At 42.4% G+C, this 19,181-nt stretch overlaps 1 protein-coding gene across 2 annotated transcripts in view; it reads right to left on the bottom strand.

The window, feature by feature from the left end:
- Positions 1-19,169, bottom strand: part of Mcm8 (minichromosome maintenance 8 homologous recombination repair factor) — a 28,616-nt gene extending 9,447 nt beyond the window's left edge. The window contains exons 1-14 of one of the 2 annotated variants that reach the window (XM_006983974.4): positions 18,926-19,169; positions 18,143-18,314; positions 17,664-17,747; positions 15,811-15,893; positions 15,272-15,421; positions 13,918-14,021; positions 12,644-12,842; positions 11,566-11,651; positions 9,329-9,480; positions 8,823-9,018; positions 6,079-6,109; positions 5,296-5,436; positions 2,134-2,275; positions 682-877 (exon numbers count right to left, since the gene is read on the bottom strand). In XM_006983974.4, the coding sequence (XP_006984036.1) occupies positions 682-877; positions 2,134-2,275; positions 5,296-5,436; positions 6,079-6,109; positions 8,823-9,018; positions 9,329-9,480; positions 11,566-11,651; positions 12,644-12,842; positions 13,918-14,021; positions 15,272-15,421; positions 15,811-15,893; positions 17,664-17,747; positions 18,143-18,290 (1,712 nt within the window). In that variant the 5' untranslated portion in view covers positions 18,291-18,314; positions 18,926-19,169. The remainder of the gene's footprint in view (positions 1-681; positions 878-2,133; positions 2,276-5,295; positions 5,437-6,078; positions 6,110-8,822; positions 9,019-9,328; positions 9,481-11,565; positions 11,652-12,643; positions 12,843-13,917; positions 14,022-15,271; positions 15,422-15,810; positions 15,894-17,663; positions 17,748-18,142; positions 18,315-18,925) is intronic. The other variant, XM_076570702.1, reaches the window with a different exon arrangement.
- Positions 19,170-19,181: the final 12 nt, after the last annotated feature.

Raw genomic sequence — 19,181 nt, 5'->3', positions numbered from 1 at the left:
GTTCCCCTGCACAAAATGAATTAGAAAAGGAAGCACAAGCCAGGCATGGTGGTTCATACTTTTAATCCTAGCACTTGGGAGGCAAAGGCAGGCTGATATCTGTGAGTTCAAGGCTAGCCTGGTCCTCAGAGCAAGTTCCAGGCCAAGGCTACACAGAGAAACCCTGTCTCAGGAGAAAAAAAAAAAAAAAAGGAAGCACAAACTCAAAGCAAACCTTGTTCTTGAAAAGGCCTTCTTCCTCAGCTAAGCAGACAGGGTCCTTATCAGGGTCTGCAAAGCCACTTGCTTCTCACTGCTGCTCCCACTGTTCAGTCTTACTGAGGTTTAAACCATTTCTGATTTTTGATGGTGATAAAGCTGCATTACACGTCCTACAAACACGTCTATGGAGTTGTTAACTACGATCAGGATTTCCTAAGCATAGAGTGGCTAGAATAAACACAATGTACATAATCATACAAGGTCTCAACATGTGGAGCACATGAGGATTCTTTCTCACTCCTTAACACTGATTACTGCATCTAAAACCTTTGCCAGTCTGGTAGGCTCTCTGTGGTACCTCAGTTTTTCAGGACTTAAGCACATTTCTGCAAATTTACTGGAGACCTGTAATTTCCATGGCTACACACTGACATTCTCAATTATCTTTTCCTTACTGACTCACAGCACACAGAGACTTACTTTAAATTCTCAGAAACTGTTTTGGCTTTATTGTAGTGTCCTCCAACTGGATTTGCAGCAGCAATAATGGAAGTTCTTGCAGGGAGGCTGCAAACCACACCAGCTTTAGCAAGGCTAATACTCTGCTGTTCCATGGCTTCTAACAAGGCTTGATGTTGGTTCCCCATCTTATCAAACTCGTCTATTCCACAAATGCCTACACACACAGGAGGAAAACAGACAAAAACATCTTTTTGTAAGGCAGAAGTTACTGCACAGGGATTATTTCCACCTGTTTCTAGAATGTAAAATTATCGAATGTTAGCCTGGCAGCCTGACAGCTAAGTGCCCTTATTTGCATTATTTCCTTCACCTGAGACCTTCGGAAAGGCTCTGCCACTTCCGATGAGCACCAGACGAACGTCTGCTGCAGTAGATATTTGCTGACTATCAGTTGTACACGGACGCCATGTTCCAGGCATGCAGAACAGCACCAGAAAGATAAAATCCCCTTGCCTTTGGGAAGCTAACATTTTATCTGGCCAGCAAGAGGCAGTCAAGTGAAAACATGGTGATAACTGCTGGGAAGAAAGGTGGTCATGTTAATGAACAGATTCTGCCGCAGAAGAAGGCCAAGATGGAATGAAATAAAGAAAACTAAGTCACAGCTCTAAATTCACGGGGCAATCCTTCTAGAGCACAAGATGGCATCCACTTTCTTTCCTGTTTCAAGGTAACTAGAATGATTTTGAGCTAAGTAGCAGTAATGCTCAACAGGTGGGTACTCACTGTACACTTACACACTAAGCAATGGGAACGAGGTAGCCCACAGGACAGTCCACTCCTACTCCACAAGAACTTACCATAAAACTCCAAAACAAATGACCACAGATGTGACAGAGTCATCAAGTGGGAGGTGTAGAAACCAACCATATTTTATGATTATTTAACTTTGACATCTATTTGCTGTAAGATTGTGAAAACAAACCAGCTTCAATTGCATAACAGAAATAAAAATGATAGCACTGTGTGTTCAATTACTATTTGACACTCACTGTCAATCCACTGGTTAGGGCAGTGCTGTCTAAATGGCTCTCAAACTAATTCACTGAAACGAAGAAATTAAGCTGAGGTGGGGTCACGTGCCTCTAACTCCAGCACTTAGGTGGCAGAGGCTGGAGGATTACCTCATGAGGGAACCTGACTTACACAGCAAGCCCACTGCTTCAACAAGAAAAGGGGGGTTTGGCTTTGTTTTGTTTTGTTTTTAGGGTTTTTCGAGACGGAGTTTATCTGTGTAACAGTCCTGACTGTCCTGGAACTTGCTTTATAGACCAGGCTGGCCTCGAACTCACAGAGATCTACCTGCCTCTGCCTCCCAAGTGTTGGGATCAAAGGCGTGTGCCACCACTGCCCTGCTGAAGTTTTTTAAGTTTTTAAGCCCCAGAATTATTAATCCCTTTTGTCTCTCACCTTGGTCACCAAGTACCAGTGCACCAGCTTCCAAAGCAAAATCTCCAGAGGAACTGTCTTTTGAAAGAGTTACAGTCAGCCCAGAGCTGGTGGTGGTATTTCCACAGACATACACACCACGAGGTGCCACATTGCATGCTGCCTATTAAAAACAAAAGGTTTAACAGGATCATTCAGGTTTGCTGCCATGAAGCATGAGAACCTAAGTTCAGATGCCCAGCTCCCTTGTAAAGCTGGACAAAGCGGTGCAACATTCATAATCCCAGAGCTTCAGGAGTGGAAACAGACAGACTTGCTGGCCAGACAGTCTACTCACGTCAACAAGCTCCCAAGTTCAGAGAGAGACCCCGGCTCAAAGAGGAGGGTGCAGAGTAATAGAGGAAGACACCTCACATCAACTGACTGCCTCCACACAACACACACCACACACACACACACACACACACACACACACACACACACACACACACACACACCAGTAAAAAGGAAGCACTGACCACAGTCAACGGCTCAAATCTGTGGGTGATGCATATGTTAAGTCAGTGCTCTATCCCTGAAGTCTCTTTTGTTTTTGATGGATATTTGTGGTGTGTACCACAAATGTGTTGGTTCCCATAGGAACCAGAATCGGTACTGGATCTCCTGGAGATGGAATCACAGGTGATTCAGAGTCACCTGACAAGGGTGCTGAGAACCAAACTTGGGTCCTCTGAAAGAGCAGCAAATGTCCTCAACTGCTGAGCCACTCTCCCATAACCCCCACACCCCCAGTCAGGGTCTCATGACAGCTGAGGCTGCCATCCTCAAATTCACTATGTGGTCCAGAGGATGACCCTCAAGTGCTGGTTTTATAAGGGTACACTACCAAGGGTTCTGTGTGTGACAAGCAAGCAGTCTATCAACTGAGCTACATTCTTTGACCTCCCTGTTAGTCTTTTCTGAGAAGTTTCACAATGCTCTAAGAGTGGGGTGGATTACTAAGTGCTCAGAGGGAAGTAAGAATATAAATGTTAAGTGGTTCCTGACAGTGCTGGTCTAATTTAAAAAAACAAAACAAAACAAAACAAAAAAAAAAACAGCATGGACTTTAATATTACAGCTTTTTAAAAATTGTTTGTATTGTTTTGGGAGTGAGTGAGTGTGTGTGTGTGTGTGTGTGTGTATGTGTGTGTGTGATGTCCTTCTCTATCACCCTCCACTTTCGTTGGTGGTGGCATATGTGTGTGTTGTGGGTATGTGCATGTGGTCACTGTCTTCCTCCATCACTCTCTACTGTTTTGAGACAGAGTTGCTCACTGAACCAGAAATTTACCATTATCAGCGAGGCTGTGATCAGTGAGCTCTTGGGGTTGACCCCACCAGTCCTAGGGTTACAGGCATGTGCAGCCATGCCCAGCTTTTTACATGGGTGCTGCTCTTAGCCACTGAGTCAACTCCCCAGCCTAACCAAGGATTTTAAAAGCATCATTCTAGGTTTAAAATAGAATTAACAATGTCATTGCTTGGTATTAAATTTTTCTCAGGACCAATAAATATATTCTGGAACTGTTTATTTACCAAGAGGAACTTCCAAGTTAAAAAAAAAAGTTCTAGACAAAAACTGTTTCACACTGTGAACAACACATATAAATAAAATTTTCAGATATATACAATCAGACACCATGAAGGTTAAAGCAGGCTTCTACCTATTAACACCAATTCAAAAGTTACAAACACAGAATGCCACCAACTACAGTTCAACAGTTCAGATCCCTGGATGTACCATTTCCTTTTTAAAAATATTTATTTATGCCTTTAATCCCAGTATTCAAGAGGCAGAGGCAGGTGGATCTTTGTGAGTTCGAGGCCAGCATGGTCTACAAAGAGAGTTCCAGGACAGCCAGGGCTACACACACACACACACACACACACACACACACACACACACACACACACAAAAAAAAAATGCTGTTTCAAAAAATAATATATAATGTGTGTATGTGTGTATATGTGTGTGTGTTGCATGAATGTATTACTACATGTGTGTAGTGCTTGTGGAGGCCAGAAGAGGGCGTCATATCCACTAGAACCAGAGACACAGATAGTTGTGATCTACTATGTGGGTACTGGAAACCAAATCCAGGTCCTCTACAAGAGTACCAAGTGCTTTTAACCACTGAGCCAAATCTTCAGCCTCTGCTTTCACTTTTACTATAAACTTTGTTAATTTATAACTAGGTAATTCTTGCCTCAGATATCAGGCTGTTGCAAGGGCTCAGAACAGATTAAAGTAGAATCTTCTGGCCATAGACCCAAACAAAGATGCAATGTTTTAAAGGAATTAAAAAGCCTGGTTTAATATTCAACAACAGGGAATAAAGATGACACATGGCAAAATCAAAGCAGTCCTGTCTCACATCAGGACCACCTCTAGGAGCACTACATATATACAAGCACTAGCTTCAGGCTGCCTAAACTATCTTCAAAGAGTTTCAAAGACAACTGTGATATACATCCAGAGTGCTCAACTGCTAGACAAAGATTCATCAGCATGGGACTGACTGCAAGAAGGAGGGAGTTTGGGGGGCATCCTTAAGAAGGACACTGCTGGGTATCACTCAGAAAACCACAGCTTTCTAACAAACAGTACCTTCTAGAGCAATCATGAACCCAAGAGGGACACACCATCAGGCTCTGGCTGAGAGAGACAGAATCTTCTTTGGTGGCTAGTAACTGATTCGTCAGAAAAGTTGTTTTGCTTTAGATTCAGAGAAATGGTGGCGATATACAGAGATCCCTTACCTTTACCAGAATATTCTGAAGCCCTAACAAGATGCTTAAGTACTTGTATGGAAGGAATACACAACCTAGCTTTACTTCCTTCACTATTCTGTTCATTGTTGTAGTCACATCACAATAGACTAGCAAAGCATTACTAGGTGTAATAATGGCATAAGGAAAATAGCATTTCATCAGTTCATATCGCCACAGACCAGGATGCCTATGTGGTTCGTGTGGCAGGAAGCTAGCTTGATGTGAAAATAGGGCCAGATACACAACGTATTACTCACACAAACTCCAACCTCTGCAACCCAAACATGCTATGCGCTGAGACAAGCCACCTGCCAATTATGCATTTATTATATAAGCAAAAGGCAAAATACTAAGTAACCGGTTTTCTACCTGCAGCATCTGACTCTTTCCCAAGCCTGGATCTCCAACAATCAGGATGTGTGGGTCTCCTCGAATGGGAATCCTGTTTTTGTCATCTGCGTACTTCTGGCTACCGCCAAAGAGTGCTAACATCAAACCTGCTTTAACGAGCTTGTGTGGAAGAAGGGAACAAAGAAGGACAATATCAAGATGACTAGCAAGAGGCGTTCCTGCATGGTTAGAGCATGACTTGTCTGTCTGGAGATGAGTTCCCCTTCGCAGTGCTGATGCAGCCCAAGGCTTGGTGCCTAATTAGTCAGATGCTCTATCCCTAAGCTATACCGCCAGCTAGGATACTTTTAAACATAACTGGACTTTATTATTACTATTTTTACAATGATGTCAAGAAACAAAGCCAGGCATGTCTCAAAAAACAAAAACATCTAGAAACAAACTTCTATAACATAAATGATTAAAAACGAAGACTAAAAGTAAATAAATCAGTGTGGTCTCTTAGAAATTGCTAAGAGCAACTTTGCATGGCAACAATCCATTCCCAAGTGAGAAGCACCTATTGGAGCCTACTTTAACTTGGTGTCTGTCTAATTACTTTGTCTATTTGTCATAGGTGTCCATTCCCAGGAACTGTCGACAGGTCCAGGGGGCCATTATTTGCCTCCCACATAATCAACTTATAGAGAGTGATGATTCATATTAAAATATTAATAACTGGTAAGAGACTCTCATTACTTTTTCATATTAGTATTGCCAACATGATGTGCTTTTTGAATGAAGGTCAAGTAATATACTTACTTCATGACCAAAAATGACAGGACAAAGTGAGCTGAAAAATAGAATACAATTTATAAATTCTAACTTAAATTTCATAGGTTCATTAGAAGATCTACTTTACAATTTGCTTAATTTCCTTTACTTAGTGTCCAAAAGGGGACACTAAGTAAACCCCTCAAGTTTTATTCTTACTGTAAACTTTATTAAAGTCTTATTTAATCTATAAAGGGAAGAATAATTTAAAATCCATGTCTCTGAGGGGGTGCTTGCAAAACATCTTAAAGTAACTCAATATACAGCTGATCTTACAGAATTAACACTTAAAATGCACTATTTTCAGGTTTCCCACATTCCTGAACTCCTTGTTTTATTTGAACATATCTTTAGACCTGTGTAGTCAAGTCACCAAAAGGACACTAATGAGTGAGCTCAGCACAAAGGTTAGTATTTTACGGTGGTATAAAACTTCATTTCTTTTCAGTTCAATTCAAAGGGGTCAGATGAAAATGTGAGCACAAGGAAATAGCTCTACAAGGGCTGGAGAGATGACTCGGCCTGTACAGCTTTGGCTGCCAAAGATTAAGGATTTCAGACTCCTGAACCATGTTAAAAACCAAGTATAAGCTGGGTGCTGGGGGCACACGCCTTTAATCCCAGCACTCTGGAGGCAGAGGCAGGCAAATCTCTGAGTTCGAGGCCAGCCTGGTCTACAGAATGAGTTCCAGGACAGCCAGGGCTACACAGAGAAACCCTGTCTCAAAAGAAACAAACAAACAATGCCCACACACACACAAAAACAACAAAACAAACAAACAAACAACAACCACAACCTACCACAGGTATAGTGGAAAGCTGCAATCCTAGCACTGTGGAGGCGGAGGCAGAAGGGTCCCTGGTGCTCACTGCCCAGCCTAGCCAACCTCTAAGCTCCAGGTTCACTGAGACTGGCTCAAAATGTAAAATGCTTAGCAATAGAGAAACACAAGGAACATATCTGATGTCCACATAACGCATGTGTGCGCATGTGCGCGCGCGCGCACACACACACATACACACACACACACACACAGTATTTGCATGTGTCCATTTTGTAAGTAAGGAACAAATCAAAATGGACAGGGTAGTAGCCAGGAGTCAAGTGTGAATCTTCCTCCTGTTTAAATAAATGTAAACAGAACCTGGAGCCCCTTGAACTAATCTTTACCATGTGCTGGTCTAACTGCCACCTGCTTCCTCCCGAGCACCTGTGCCTGCCTGCCTATCGCAGACTTTTCTATGGCCACAGAAGCATCCTCAGTAGACACAGGGCAGGACAGAAGCACTGGGCTGCTCCTCCAATCTAGGTCCCCAGGAGGCCTTCTCATCAGGGCACCACAGACCGGCTGCCATCCCTTGTCCGTGTTTCTCCTGCCTTCCTGCTACTTCTGAGCTCTTCTCCCAGATAAATGGCACTTAACCAAACTGTTGCTTCCAAAGGACTCTAAACCAAAACATAACTTGCTGTATATTGACAATTCTAATACTATCTTCTCTGTTTGTGCTCCTCCATTTGTTATCTAGTACTGGTCAATAAACTAAAGGTCCAGGATGTAGACTGTACTGCCTCAGTCTCTAGCACTCAACTTGAAGTGGGGAAAGCAACCACTAACAACATGCCAATCAAGCCGGTGGGGTGTGTTTCACTAAAAACTTCCTAAAAACTAGCCTGCCTACTTTGCCAATCTGCTAGATTAATAAAGTGAAAGAGAATTCCTTGAAGAGCTTTAGTTTGGATGATGAAATCACCAACACGAAGACAGAAGGAAAGGAAGCAAGCTGGTGAGTAGTGCGGAAGGGCCACTAAGCGGCTGCCTCACTTACAGCCCTAAGAGGAATGGCAGGTGTCTGAGCCCAACCCGGCTGCTCCCGGGCACTGCCTGCCTGCTCAGACAGCTCCTGGGTGGCTCACACATGCCGACCCTATCACAGCACTAGCTTCCCGAGTAGGTCAGGGTGGCTATTAGGTGGGAAACTCCGAGAGTTTAAGGACAAGAACTCAAGTAACTCAAAACTTCCCTCAGTTGGCAAACTGACATACAAAAAGCAGAAAGAAAGACTCAACTCTGGAGCCCAACGCCTTGATCAATTTCTTCATGGAACACATTCCAAGTCTCCTTCCTTCACCTCTCCTAGGTAACCTTTTATGCAGTCTCCTGATTTTCCTCATTTCTTCAAAATTACCCCCAAATTGCCAGAATGCCAAAAGCATACTACATCAAGTATGGTGAGTATATTACAAACTGATAACGACACGGCAAACTTCTGCGTGAGTCATCCTTTACGCTAGGTATCATTTTTCCTAAAAAGGCCTCAGTATAAACACCCCTTGCCATGTCACATCTTTTGTTGCTACTATTCACTTCTGTCACACAGTGCAAAGGCAGCTAGGATATCATGTAAGTGACTGACTGTGGCTCTGTTCCAATAAAGCTTTATTTATGGACACTGAAACCTGAATTTCATACAATTTTATGTAATGAAGTACTCTTCAGTCTATGGCCATACCACCCTGAACACGCCTGATCTCGTCTGAAGTACTCTTCACTTTTTTTTTTTTTTTTTTAACCATTCAAAAATACAAAAGCCCTCACAAGTCCTGGAACAAAGACAGCGAGCTACATGCGGCCTATGGACTCAAGGTTGCTGACCGTTTTGACTATTTTGGCAATAACCAAGAGCTCGCTGACATGCACATCCACACAAAGCCTGGGGCCACTGAGACGTACTTGACTAGGAGCTTCAGCAGGTTCTCTTCAGCCTGAATCTCTTGGATGGCATACAGGTCTTTAAGTGAGAACTCCATCAACGTCCCATGCTGAGAACCGTCCTCTGCAGTCTGCGCTGTCTGTCCTTTGCTATTGCTAACAGAATTTGCTTCAATGTACAAAAGGAACATGCACTTATCATTCTTATTCCGAGAACCTGAAAATCCAAAATATTAAATGTATTGTTTTCATTTTCTATACAACAACTTGACTATTAAACAAGATTTATGACTCAGTGACTTTATTTACCCATTCACTTGAGACTTGTTAGAGACAAGGCCTCAAGACTAACTTCAAACTGTGACAATCCTTCTACCTCAGCTTCCTGAGGACTAGGACACTTCACCTTACATAGAAACAAGGAATTCCTAAATTATTTGAGATGCAGAAGTATCTTACACAGAGAAAAAAGCTAACATCTAACATACCACTGGTGAGAAACAGTCATGAAGAAAGTTACAACATACCTTCTTCGGTATTTGAGACTTTGACAATTCCAGTGATAGTCACTGTATCTCCTGGGACACAACTATCTACAAGATCGTGAACAAGTTCACACTCTATTGTTCGAGGGATCCGGCCCGCTTCTCTCTGGGCGTCAGACATCAGCTCCTGTATCCTAAGGCATTCAACAGTTTTCAGTTAGGACACATCTTACGTTCAGTTGTCTCTTCAACACAGTGACTTTCCAGGATCTGTACACTGCTGTTCTATACAAAGGCAGGCTGGTTTTTAAGGAGTTCAATGGCATTTCAAAAATTACTTCAGCAGTTCCGATTCAGGAGGGCAGAAGGAACATACACATTCATTTCCCTAGCATCCCTCAAGAATCCAACAAGTAAGACTCACCACAGAAGTGAAGACAAGTGTGGAGCATGTAAAAGTGGCGTCAACAAGTGAGACATTGGTGAAAGTTCTGAAGAGAGCAAACCGTACAGTAGTGATGGATGAAGCATGGTGACGTCCAGACCGCACCGACAAAGCTCACAAGAGGACAGAGAAGTGGCAACCTAGGTTCCCGGCAGAGCCCCAAGAGCTTCTCAAAGTTGGGGGTGGGCAGCAAGAGACAGTACAGAAGTAAGTGGTTAGAATTTCTTTGGAAGGAGTGGGCAATCAGGCAGGGAAAGAATGAGAATTTACCATCAGGCAGCAGAGCACTAGCCTACAGAAATGGGCAAATTCCTTCTAAGAGGGGAGCTCAGATGTCCCGACGCTATCTCAACTCCAGAATAAAGCCTCCTCAGTTCAGCATTAAGACACTCGAACCAATTCAAGAACACTCAGAATAACCAGAACTCCCATCTTACTCAGGAAGAAGGCCCAAGGTGGAAGAAATCCAACCCACAGAGAGCAGCAGAGACAATCCCACCTCTCCAAACAATTTCTCACCTGATCTCTGAAATGGCAATAATTCAAGGAAGAGAAAATAAAAACAGAAGTCTAAGAGTATGTCATAAAATAAAAATAAAAAGTGTTCTGAGATGGGAACAGAGGGAGGACAAGCATGAGATCACAAAGTTAAAATCACCAGGGTAAGTCAGGGTGGTGTGTGTCTATAACCCCAGTACTCAAGAGGCTAAGACAGAATTGTGGGTACAAGGTTACATAAGGGTTACAAAATTGGTCTCAACACAATAACAACCACGCACATAAAAAGCAAACATTTCTAGAAATGATACAACAAAGAGCCAACTCAATTTGGAAAGCACGCAGAGAACTGGAAGGGTAAGGCAAACACAAGGCGATGGGTAATGGAAAGGACGCATCTGACTGGAAGTCCAGAAGGTAGTGGATGGTACACTGGACAGCTGAAGACAACTTGGGACAAAAAGTGTCAGGGGGTATGAAGACAAAATGTCTTCCTAACCGCACAAATGAAGAGATGACAAAAGGGGCGGGGAGTCCAGCACCCTAAGGGGAATGAGAGCCGGAACGGCATCGGACCTCCCACTCACAGTAGGAAAGTAACCCGAGACTTGAGAGCTGTCAGACTGTGTGTGTGGGGGGGGGGGGGGGGGCGGGGAGTGTAACGGACATATGATCAAAAACCCTGGAATGACTAGATGAAAAATACATAAATGAGGAGCCTAGAGAGACAGCTCAGTGGTTAAGAGCACTTACTGCTCTACCTGGGGAACCCGGGTTCAGTTCCCAACACTCATGAACCGCCTGTAACTACAGCCCCAGGGGGTTCAATCTTCTGGCTTCTGATGTCCCTCCTCTGACCTCCTCGGGCACTCACACAGTCGTGACATAAATTCATGTAGACATATTACACATAAATAAAAATAAATCTTCTTTGAAAATATAGAAATAATGTCTTACTTGCAAAACAAACAAAGCAAAATAAGCTAACAGCAAATGGTATAAAATGCTGAAAAGAAAATGAGAACATATCATAAAACAGCCCACTTTCAAGTGATTATCTAAAACTTCAATATTAATCAGTCCATCATGGAATATGAAATGAGTCACAACATTTAAACACAAAATGAACCACTTCTCAGTAGCTATGGGATATAATAGCTGCATCCTTTCTAGAACCGAGTAACCAATCAATTTCAAAGAGATAATTATCATTTTAAAACACAGGCTCATCAAATAAGCACTGTTTGCAGATCAGATGCCACGATACATATGATAAAACCACAGATTTTCTCAGCAGAATGAGAACTCCTCTTTACTTCCTGTTCTGAGTGCTTACTTGATCAACTGCCAGTCCGTTGTGACTGTGAGGGGCGAGCTGCGCAAAGGAGCAAATGACTTCCCTCGACATGCGGGCACAGGACACTGCAACACAAGATTGACACCCAGCTTCTGTAAGCCGTGACCACATCTTAGGTACTAAGTTACAATCTCACCCACTTCTTGTTATAATCTTCAGATGTCATTCTTGGTCCTCTAGCTGACCCTTCTCATTTTCTGTACTTACTCTTTGCTGTGAGTAGCCAAAGCTCCCCATTAGCTCCATATCATGTACCTATTCCTTCCTCTATGCCCAGGAACTCTCCCAGGCCTGGGCTCCCTGACTGCCCCTTCTCCTTCAGTCTACATGCTTTGACCCAGTCTTCTCCTTTTGAAAAGTCTTTGTTAAGGACCTTCATGAACCTCAGCTCTTCTCCAGCCCCCTTTGCATTGCAGGGTTATAGTCACCTAACTAGTAATTCTCATTGTATATGCAGACTGTGTTCAAGTCTTCTGAAGTCACTTTTTGGGTGTTTGAAGCTGAAGATGCATTTATAAACTTAAGGCATTGTAGCAGTTACGCAACAGTATTAACTCCCTTATGGGGAGCAGGAGTCAGTTTCCTCCCCTGGAATCGGGGCAGTCTGTGACTGACTCCACTGACTGTGACAGAGTGACAGAGCATGATTTGCAAGGCTGGCTTACGAAAGGCAGTATTCTGCCTACCAACTGATCTCTTTCCACAACAGCCATCAGCAGCGATGAGCAGATGACAAGCTCTGAACTGCCCTCATATGTGTGAAAAGCCAAAACCAGCCCATAAGAAAGGTGCTCAGCCAGGATACCTCACTTTACCAGCTCTTGCCATCAAATGATGGCAACTCCAGAGACACAGAGGCAGAATTACCCAGATGAGGGTTCTTCCCAGCCTTTAAACCAAGAAATCATGAGAAATAATAAAGTCCTGTGGGTCTGAGCTCTAAATGTAAGGCCATGTGCTCTGTGACAGCTCTGTTCAAAGACACAGGAAATGTTCTGTAAACTGATGTGCCTTCTTAAAGAAGATCGAAGGTAAAGCCAGTTAAAGGACATATCACCTTTGTAGGAAGATTGTATTTCCCATCTGGAAGAGGGAAACTCTGAATCTCTCCACATGCAGCACAACGAAAAGCCATCTTGGTGCAAAGAGGCTTTATGTTCCCGACACGGACCACGGTCCCTCTTATGGAGATGTACTTTCCATAGCAGTTTGCCCGGATGTTCTTGAGGTGTGTTAAGGGCTCGTAGTTGTACACTCTAAAAATAAAACAAGAATGTGCCTATCTAAACTTACAATGAACAGAAAGAGTTGTTTTCACAAGTTTCTTTGGGAGCAGCCACAGAATTCGTCCCAGAAATCTCACAAGTTAAATGTTATTAAAAATGAAAAATGCTAAATCCCATATGTTGCCATCTAGGGAAAAAGTGAGAGGGAGATAATTAAAGAAGAAAAGGGAAGCCGCTGTAGAGGCTCTCGATTTTAATACCAGAACCCAGGAGTCAGTGGCAGGTGGATCTCTGAGCTCGAGGCCAGCCTGGTCTACAGAGTGAGTACCAGAACAGCCAGGGCTAACAGAGAAACTCTGTTTTGAAAAACCAAAACCAAACCAAACCAAAACACATAAACAAACAAACAAACAAAACAAAACAAAAAACCAAACAAACAAAAAAAGAAGGAAAAATAATTCCAAAAGGAAAACTCTATAGATAAACTGACTTTGGGGTTTCTAACTTTTTTCATTTTTTTTCCATTTCTCTCTCTTTTTATTTTTTTGCTTTGTTTTGTTGTGGTTTTGTACACTGTGAAGAAGTGTCACTCTGGCTGGTTTAATAAAGAGCTGAATGGCCAATAGCTAGGCAGGATTTCCAGACACAGAGGATGCTGGGAAGAAGGGCAGAGTCCCAAGGAAGCAGCAGGAAAGCAGGATGGACAGTATGTAAATGAGGCAAATGAGCCTTGGGGCAGCCCACAGATGAATAGAAATGGGTTAATTTAAGTTATAAGAGCTAGCTAAAAACAAGCCTAAGCGATCAGCCAAGCTTTCATGATTAATAACAAGTCTCCGTGTGGTTATCAGGGAGCCAGCTGGTGGGACATAAAACGACTCTGTACAGAGACAAGCCTGCCTCGGTTTCACAGGTGGGGACTACTTAAGGGGAGGAAGGGGTCCTGGCAAAGGCTGAGAGGGGAAATAAGTGAGGCCAGTGGGGGATGGGAAGAAAGTAAAAACAAAATAATGATATATGTATGTATAAATATTTCACAATGAAACCCATTTGTTTGTAAAATAATCAAAAAAATTAAGAAAAAAAATAGCATCAAGTTTCTCACCTTGCAAAAATATGTGGCACATTTACCATTGTTTCTCCATCATTAGACAATCCCTCTTGAGCTTGTAATTCTGCGGCATGCCGTTCAAGGTCCTTGGTTAATACCTTAGTCGACAATTGAAAAGTAAATATTCTTTAAGCAGAATTCTCATAGATAGCCCAAAGTTCATGAACAACTCAGAAAAAAATAAACAGTAGTGTGATGGTAGGTTAAAAGACCGATAATTCGTTATTCTGCAGCAGATTGTTTTATCTGGGATCTTCTTGCACCTGTACTGGAAAACTTCAGCATCCCTACCTTCTGTCCCAAATAAACTTAACATTAAAGTCCTTACAGCAGGGGCTGGAGAGATGGCTTAGCAGTTAAAAAACAGTTGCTGTTCTTGCAAAGGACTGAGGTTCAGTTCCCAGCACCCACATGGTGGCTCGGAACCATCCATAAGTCCAGTTCTAGAGGAACTAATGCCCTTTTCTGACCTCTTTGGGCACTAATCACACACAATATACACATATATGTGGGGAAAACACTCATACACATAAGATAACAGCCCTCAAAGCCATTACCCACTGGGTTCCACTAAAAAAGTTTCTGTAGGCCATGCCTCAGCCCAAGCCAGAGCAGGAAGGATGGAAAGGAATTGTGATTAAGAGCATGTTAGAGATAAAGAGGTGCCGTGGTTGCCTGGCTAGAGAAATAACAGACTGGATGAGTCTGAGGTCAGAGACAAGGTTACCGTGCAGGGCTCCCAGCAGTGCGCACAACTGTGATGATGTGTCCACTGCAGCTGCATGTCCTGACCTCCCCCGCCGTGTCCAGGTTCTACGTACCCCTCTAAGAGCCCTCATAAGCCCACACCCTCCCCTGAGCTTGCCCATTCTGCCCCGCCTCTGAAGGCACCCAGCACTTATCTGTGCCTGTCCCGGGTCTGCTCCCTGACCCTGAAGCACTTCTGTGGGTGCTTTCAGGTGCTGTGTCCTGTCCCTGAGAAAAACTGATCCAAGCACAGAACAACCATTACTTCCGGTTTACCCATGGGACCCGCAGGGAAATAAGTGATTTCCCTGATGCCAAAGAAACTCCACCTTAGGGCAGTCCTTTCGCTCCAAGTTCCGGACACCATGCTTGTTTGGTATTTCATATTAAATCAGAGGCCTCCTCACAAAGGAAGTATGACTTCTGTATCTTTAGTAAGATTAAGTGATTCGAGTAAACTGTATGTGGGCTGGCCTTGTTATCTCTTGGGGAAGTCTGCAATCCTTAAGTTCTACCCTGTTCTTCTGTTAGTAAAACCTAAGAACCTTTTAAAAAGGACTGGCACTATGGTATCTCCATTTAAAACGTTGGCCAAACTTACCTGATGTATTGCCAGGCCCATACACGCCAAGGTTTTCTCAGGGGTATCTCTTAGTGCATTTTCTATATCTGGTATCAAGTTAGTTAGTTCATCATCTTTTGTCAGTTCTTTAAAATCCACCAAAATGCTCCCCTTCCTTTCTATTTCATCCTATAAAAGATTAAAATCTAAATATAACAATTGCTTTTCTGAGTCAATGACCATAGCTGACCATTTAGTATGCACTTTGAGAAAGCATAAAATAATCAAACAGTAATAATTCTAAGTTTTATTACATAGCTGTAATACTGTAAATATTTTTACATACATACTTAACAAACTTTTGAAATTGGTATTTATAGTAATATCTCCAAGGACGAGAAAGCTAAAATGGAGAGAATGTAATTCACTTGGGTCCACACTGCTGGTAAGTGGTAGAGCCAGGCTCTAAGCGACACCCATCCAACTCCCGTGCTCATGCTCACTAGCACCTCAAACATCCTGTCCAGTTAGCTGTCACATAGAGATAGACTGTCCGTGTTGTTGTAGACAGCACTCACCTTATCATAAAAGTCGATATGCCTTGTGAAAAATTTCTCAAATGCTTGAATCTTCTCAATACAAGGAGAGCTATTACTGTAAACTAAGCCAACAAACACAGCATCAGCACCAATAATCACACATGGAAGCATTTGTATTTCTTGAGACACACCCCTAGAAACACCATACACTTTCTCCCCTTACTTAGATCGCACTGTACATTTGGATAAATACTGGTATGAATGAATACTTGAGATTCTTAAAAAAATAAAAAAAAATAAAAACCTGATGTCTGAATAACCTAAAATATCTATAAAAGTCCAAATATCTGAGAAACTTTCTACTGAGTCTTAGACTCCTCAAAGGGTATAACAATTCAAATAACTTATACAATACACTTAAATTAAACATTATAATAAATGCAAAGCCATATACATGAATGGAGCTAAACATATCACTATCTTTGCAAAGTAAATTCTACTTGTTCATACAGCCACTTGTCAAATTATTTCCGAAGATCTGGAGACAGACCAATGCTTAATTGTAATCTCAAAACTGTAATGCCACTTCAGTCTAGTGAAATGTAGCTGTTCAGTTTTAAGGAAGGTATCCCTTAAATTCCATCTTTAGTAAGCTAAAGGTCACTCTGTGCTCTGGGCTAATCGTTAGGACAATAATGAAAATGTTGGTGGTCAATGTATCCTAAAGGAATAAAGGATCTCCTGTGAAACACATCTATCAAGTTAATAGGGAGGGGAAGAAAGAATTCATTCACAGAATGAATACTGAAAGTTGACAGCAAGCAATATAGTATACTAGAGGGGAAAAACATAGCCATAAATAAAAACAAGAACAAAACCCACACTTCATAAGAGATATAATGAACATGTAGATACCATAAGAGCAACATCTCAATAGTTCACAAACATGTCTGATAGTAGATGGTATTCTTTTCTACACAAACCTCAAGTGACATCTAACTCTTGGTTGGAGCCTATTACTCTGTTTCCTGCTGTGACACTGACTGACATTTGTGCCGAAGTTCCCAGACAACCTTTAGGTTCAGCCAACTGGACACACTGTAAGGACTGGAAGGTGGCAAGAAGTCTGAAAGAAACTATTCTTATTTTTATTCATTTTTTTTTAAAAGACTGACTTTTATGTGTATGTTTGTGTTAAGTGTATGTCTGTGTATGTCACATGTACAGGTGTCTCAGAGGCCAAGAGAGGGTTTCAGAGCAAGCTTCCTTCTGAGAACCAAGCTCAGGCCCTCTAGAAGAACAGCAAGCATACTTAACTTCTGAGCCACCTCTCCAGCCTTGTTCCAGTTCTTTTCAGCATCTCTGCTGCTGCACAGGACAGTTATAGTTCCAAGCAACGTCTAATGAGTCCTCAGTTACTAGGAACAACCAGCTTCATGCATCTGTGTTCTGAGCACAAAGTAGGATGCCTTCCAAAACCCTAACGCACAGCTTGGGAGGGTGCCCTGAGATTAAAGCGGCACCTCTGCCGTGTCTCCACCTTTGAAAGCCCAACTCCTGACAACCTTGGAATGTCTTTGATTTTTGCTCTCCCCTAGCCATAGGGATCAGACTGCTGTGTCTGGAACTCACCACTTTCTGGGAGGTCACCTCAGTGTTCCCTTTCTGCTTTGAGTCTTCCATATACATAGCTAATTCTTTGTACTAAATCCTTTTTTGAAACACTCACAAGTTTCTGCTTTCCTGATACATGTATAAAAATAATGCTCTGAACAAATGTTTGGGAGAGCAAAAGGCACATATCAGATATTCAACCGAATCATGGTAACATGAATTGTAGTATGCAGAGATGAATATATAATTCATGGTACTTTTCAACTCTTTAACTCTACCTTCAGAGAAGTAAAGCTTCCAGCCCTTATACGGTATAAACTGGTCCAACGTTGACTGTAGAAGAAAAGGTTGTGAAGTTTGTTCTGAAAAAGTAGAATATTATGTTAGTAAAAAGCAAAGCACTGTTTCCCCCACTTCTACAGTGTCTCCTTCTACAAGTCTATTAATAGATTCTAAATTGGATATTTCAATAAGAACTATATCCTGCTGTCTACAAGGCATGAATTTTTTTTTTTAACATTTGTTATGTGTGTGTAGTCTGTGTCCATGCGTGGGCTCACACATGCCATTGTGTACATGGGGAGGTCATATGACAGCTTGAAGGGGTCAGTTCTCTCCTTCCATCATGTGGATTCCTTGGGATCTAACTGAGGGTCATCAGGCTTGGTGGCAGGCACCCTTATCTACTCAGCCATCTACTGGCCCTTGAGCTGTTTCTTTCATGAGAGACAACAAACTGATCATTCAATGCACTTACCAGAAGTGTGCTTCCCTGCAGCTTTACTGGGGTCAGCTCTGTGTTCTCTTTCTCTCCAGCTTCCTGAGAAGTTTCCACCACCTCTTCCTCTTTTCCAGTTTTGGAATCTTCCCCGTCCAAAACCTCTCCCTCTGTATGCACCACTCATGTCTTCTAAAAGTAAATAGCACCCCTAAAATGGATTAACGTAGTAAAAAGGGGGAAATTAATATACTGTGTTTGAGACTAGCACATAAGCTTACAAAGTTCCATGCTACAGTATAAACCTTATGTACTGTGTAGTTATTCTTTTAATCCCCATCACAATTTAAGGTACACTACAGGAGTTATTCAGCATCAGTTTTCAAAGAACCCAAGAAATAAATAAAGACAGTAACTTGAACCTGTCTGCAATGTCGGAGGCTATTATTAGGCCATACTAGGTGAACATAATCCTTACCTGTATGATACTAGGGAAATATCATAACTCGATCTTCATTGTATTATTTTCTGTGGCAAACTGTTCTAAAACCGTTCTAAAAGAAAACAATTCCACCTAAAAATTCCTATCCCATTGATACAAACTACTAATGATATATTCATACACTGCAGTGAAATTCATTAGGAGAGCTTACGATAATCTTAAAAGGATTTAGTTAATAAATCGTTCGCAAATAAGCAAACTCATAAAATTAAACTTGTTTGTAATAGCACTGAGATTAAAAACTCAAGTCTTCAAGACCCTCAAGATGAGACATTCCATCGCAACACTACGTTCCACATCGACCCAACAGGACAACATACTGAGAAAGGTGGCAATTCCGACAAGTATTTAGGGACGTAAGCTTGAGGAAGCAGCACCCACAATCCCTGACTTCATTCTCGTCCCGTCGTCCTAACTGCGGGAGTCCTCGGGTCCTCCCAGATCGCGCCCGGGGCGCCGCGACGCCGCGGAACGCGAGAAGGAGGGCGGGGAAAACCGAGCGCGACTCCGCAAGCTAAACTCCGAGTTCCTCCGGAGTTCTTTTTTGGCGCGTCTATGACGCTCCAGGAAGCCACG

Source organism: Peromyscus maniculatus, chromosome 4 (genome assembly GCF_049852395.1).
Source record: "Peromyscus maniculatus bairdii isolate BWxNUB_F1_BW_parent chromosome 4, HU_Pman_BW_mat_3.1, whole genome shotgun sequence".
In the NCBI taxonomy this organism is placed as follows: domain Eukaryota; kingdom Metazoa; phylum Chordata; class Mammalia; order Rodentia; family Cricetidae; genus Peromyscus; species Peromyscus maniculatus.
This window is presented reverse-complemented; position numbering and strand designations above follow the sequence as displayed.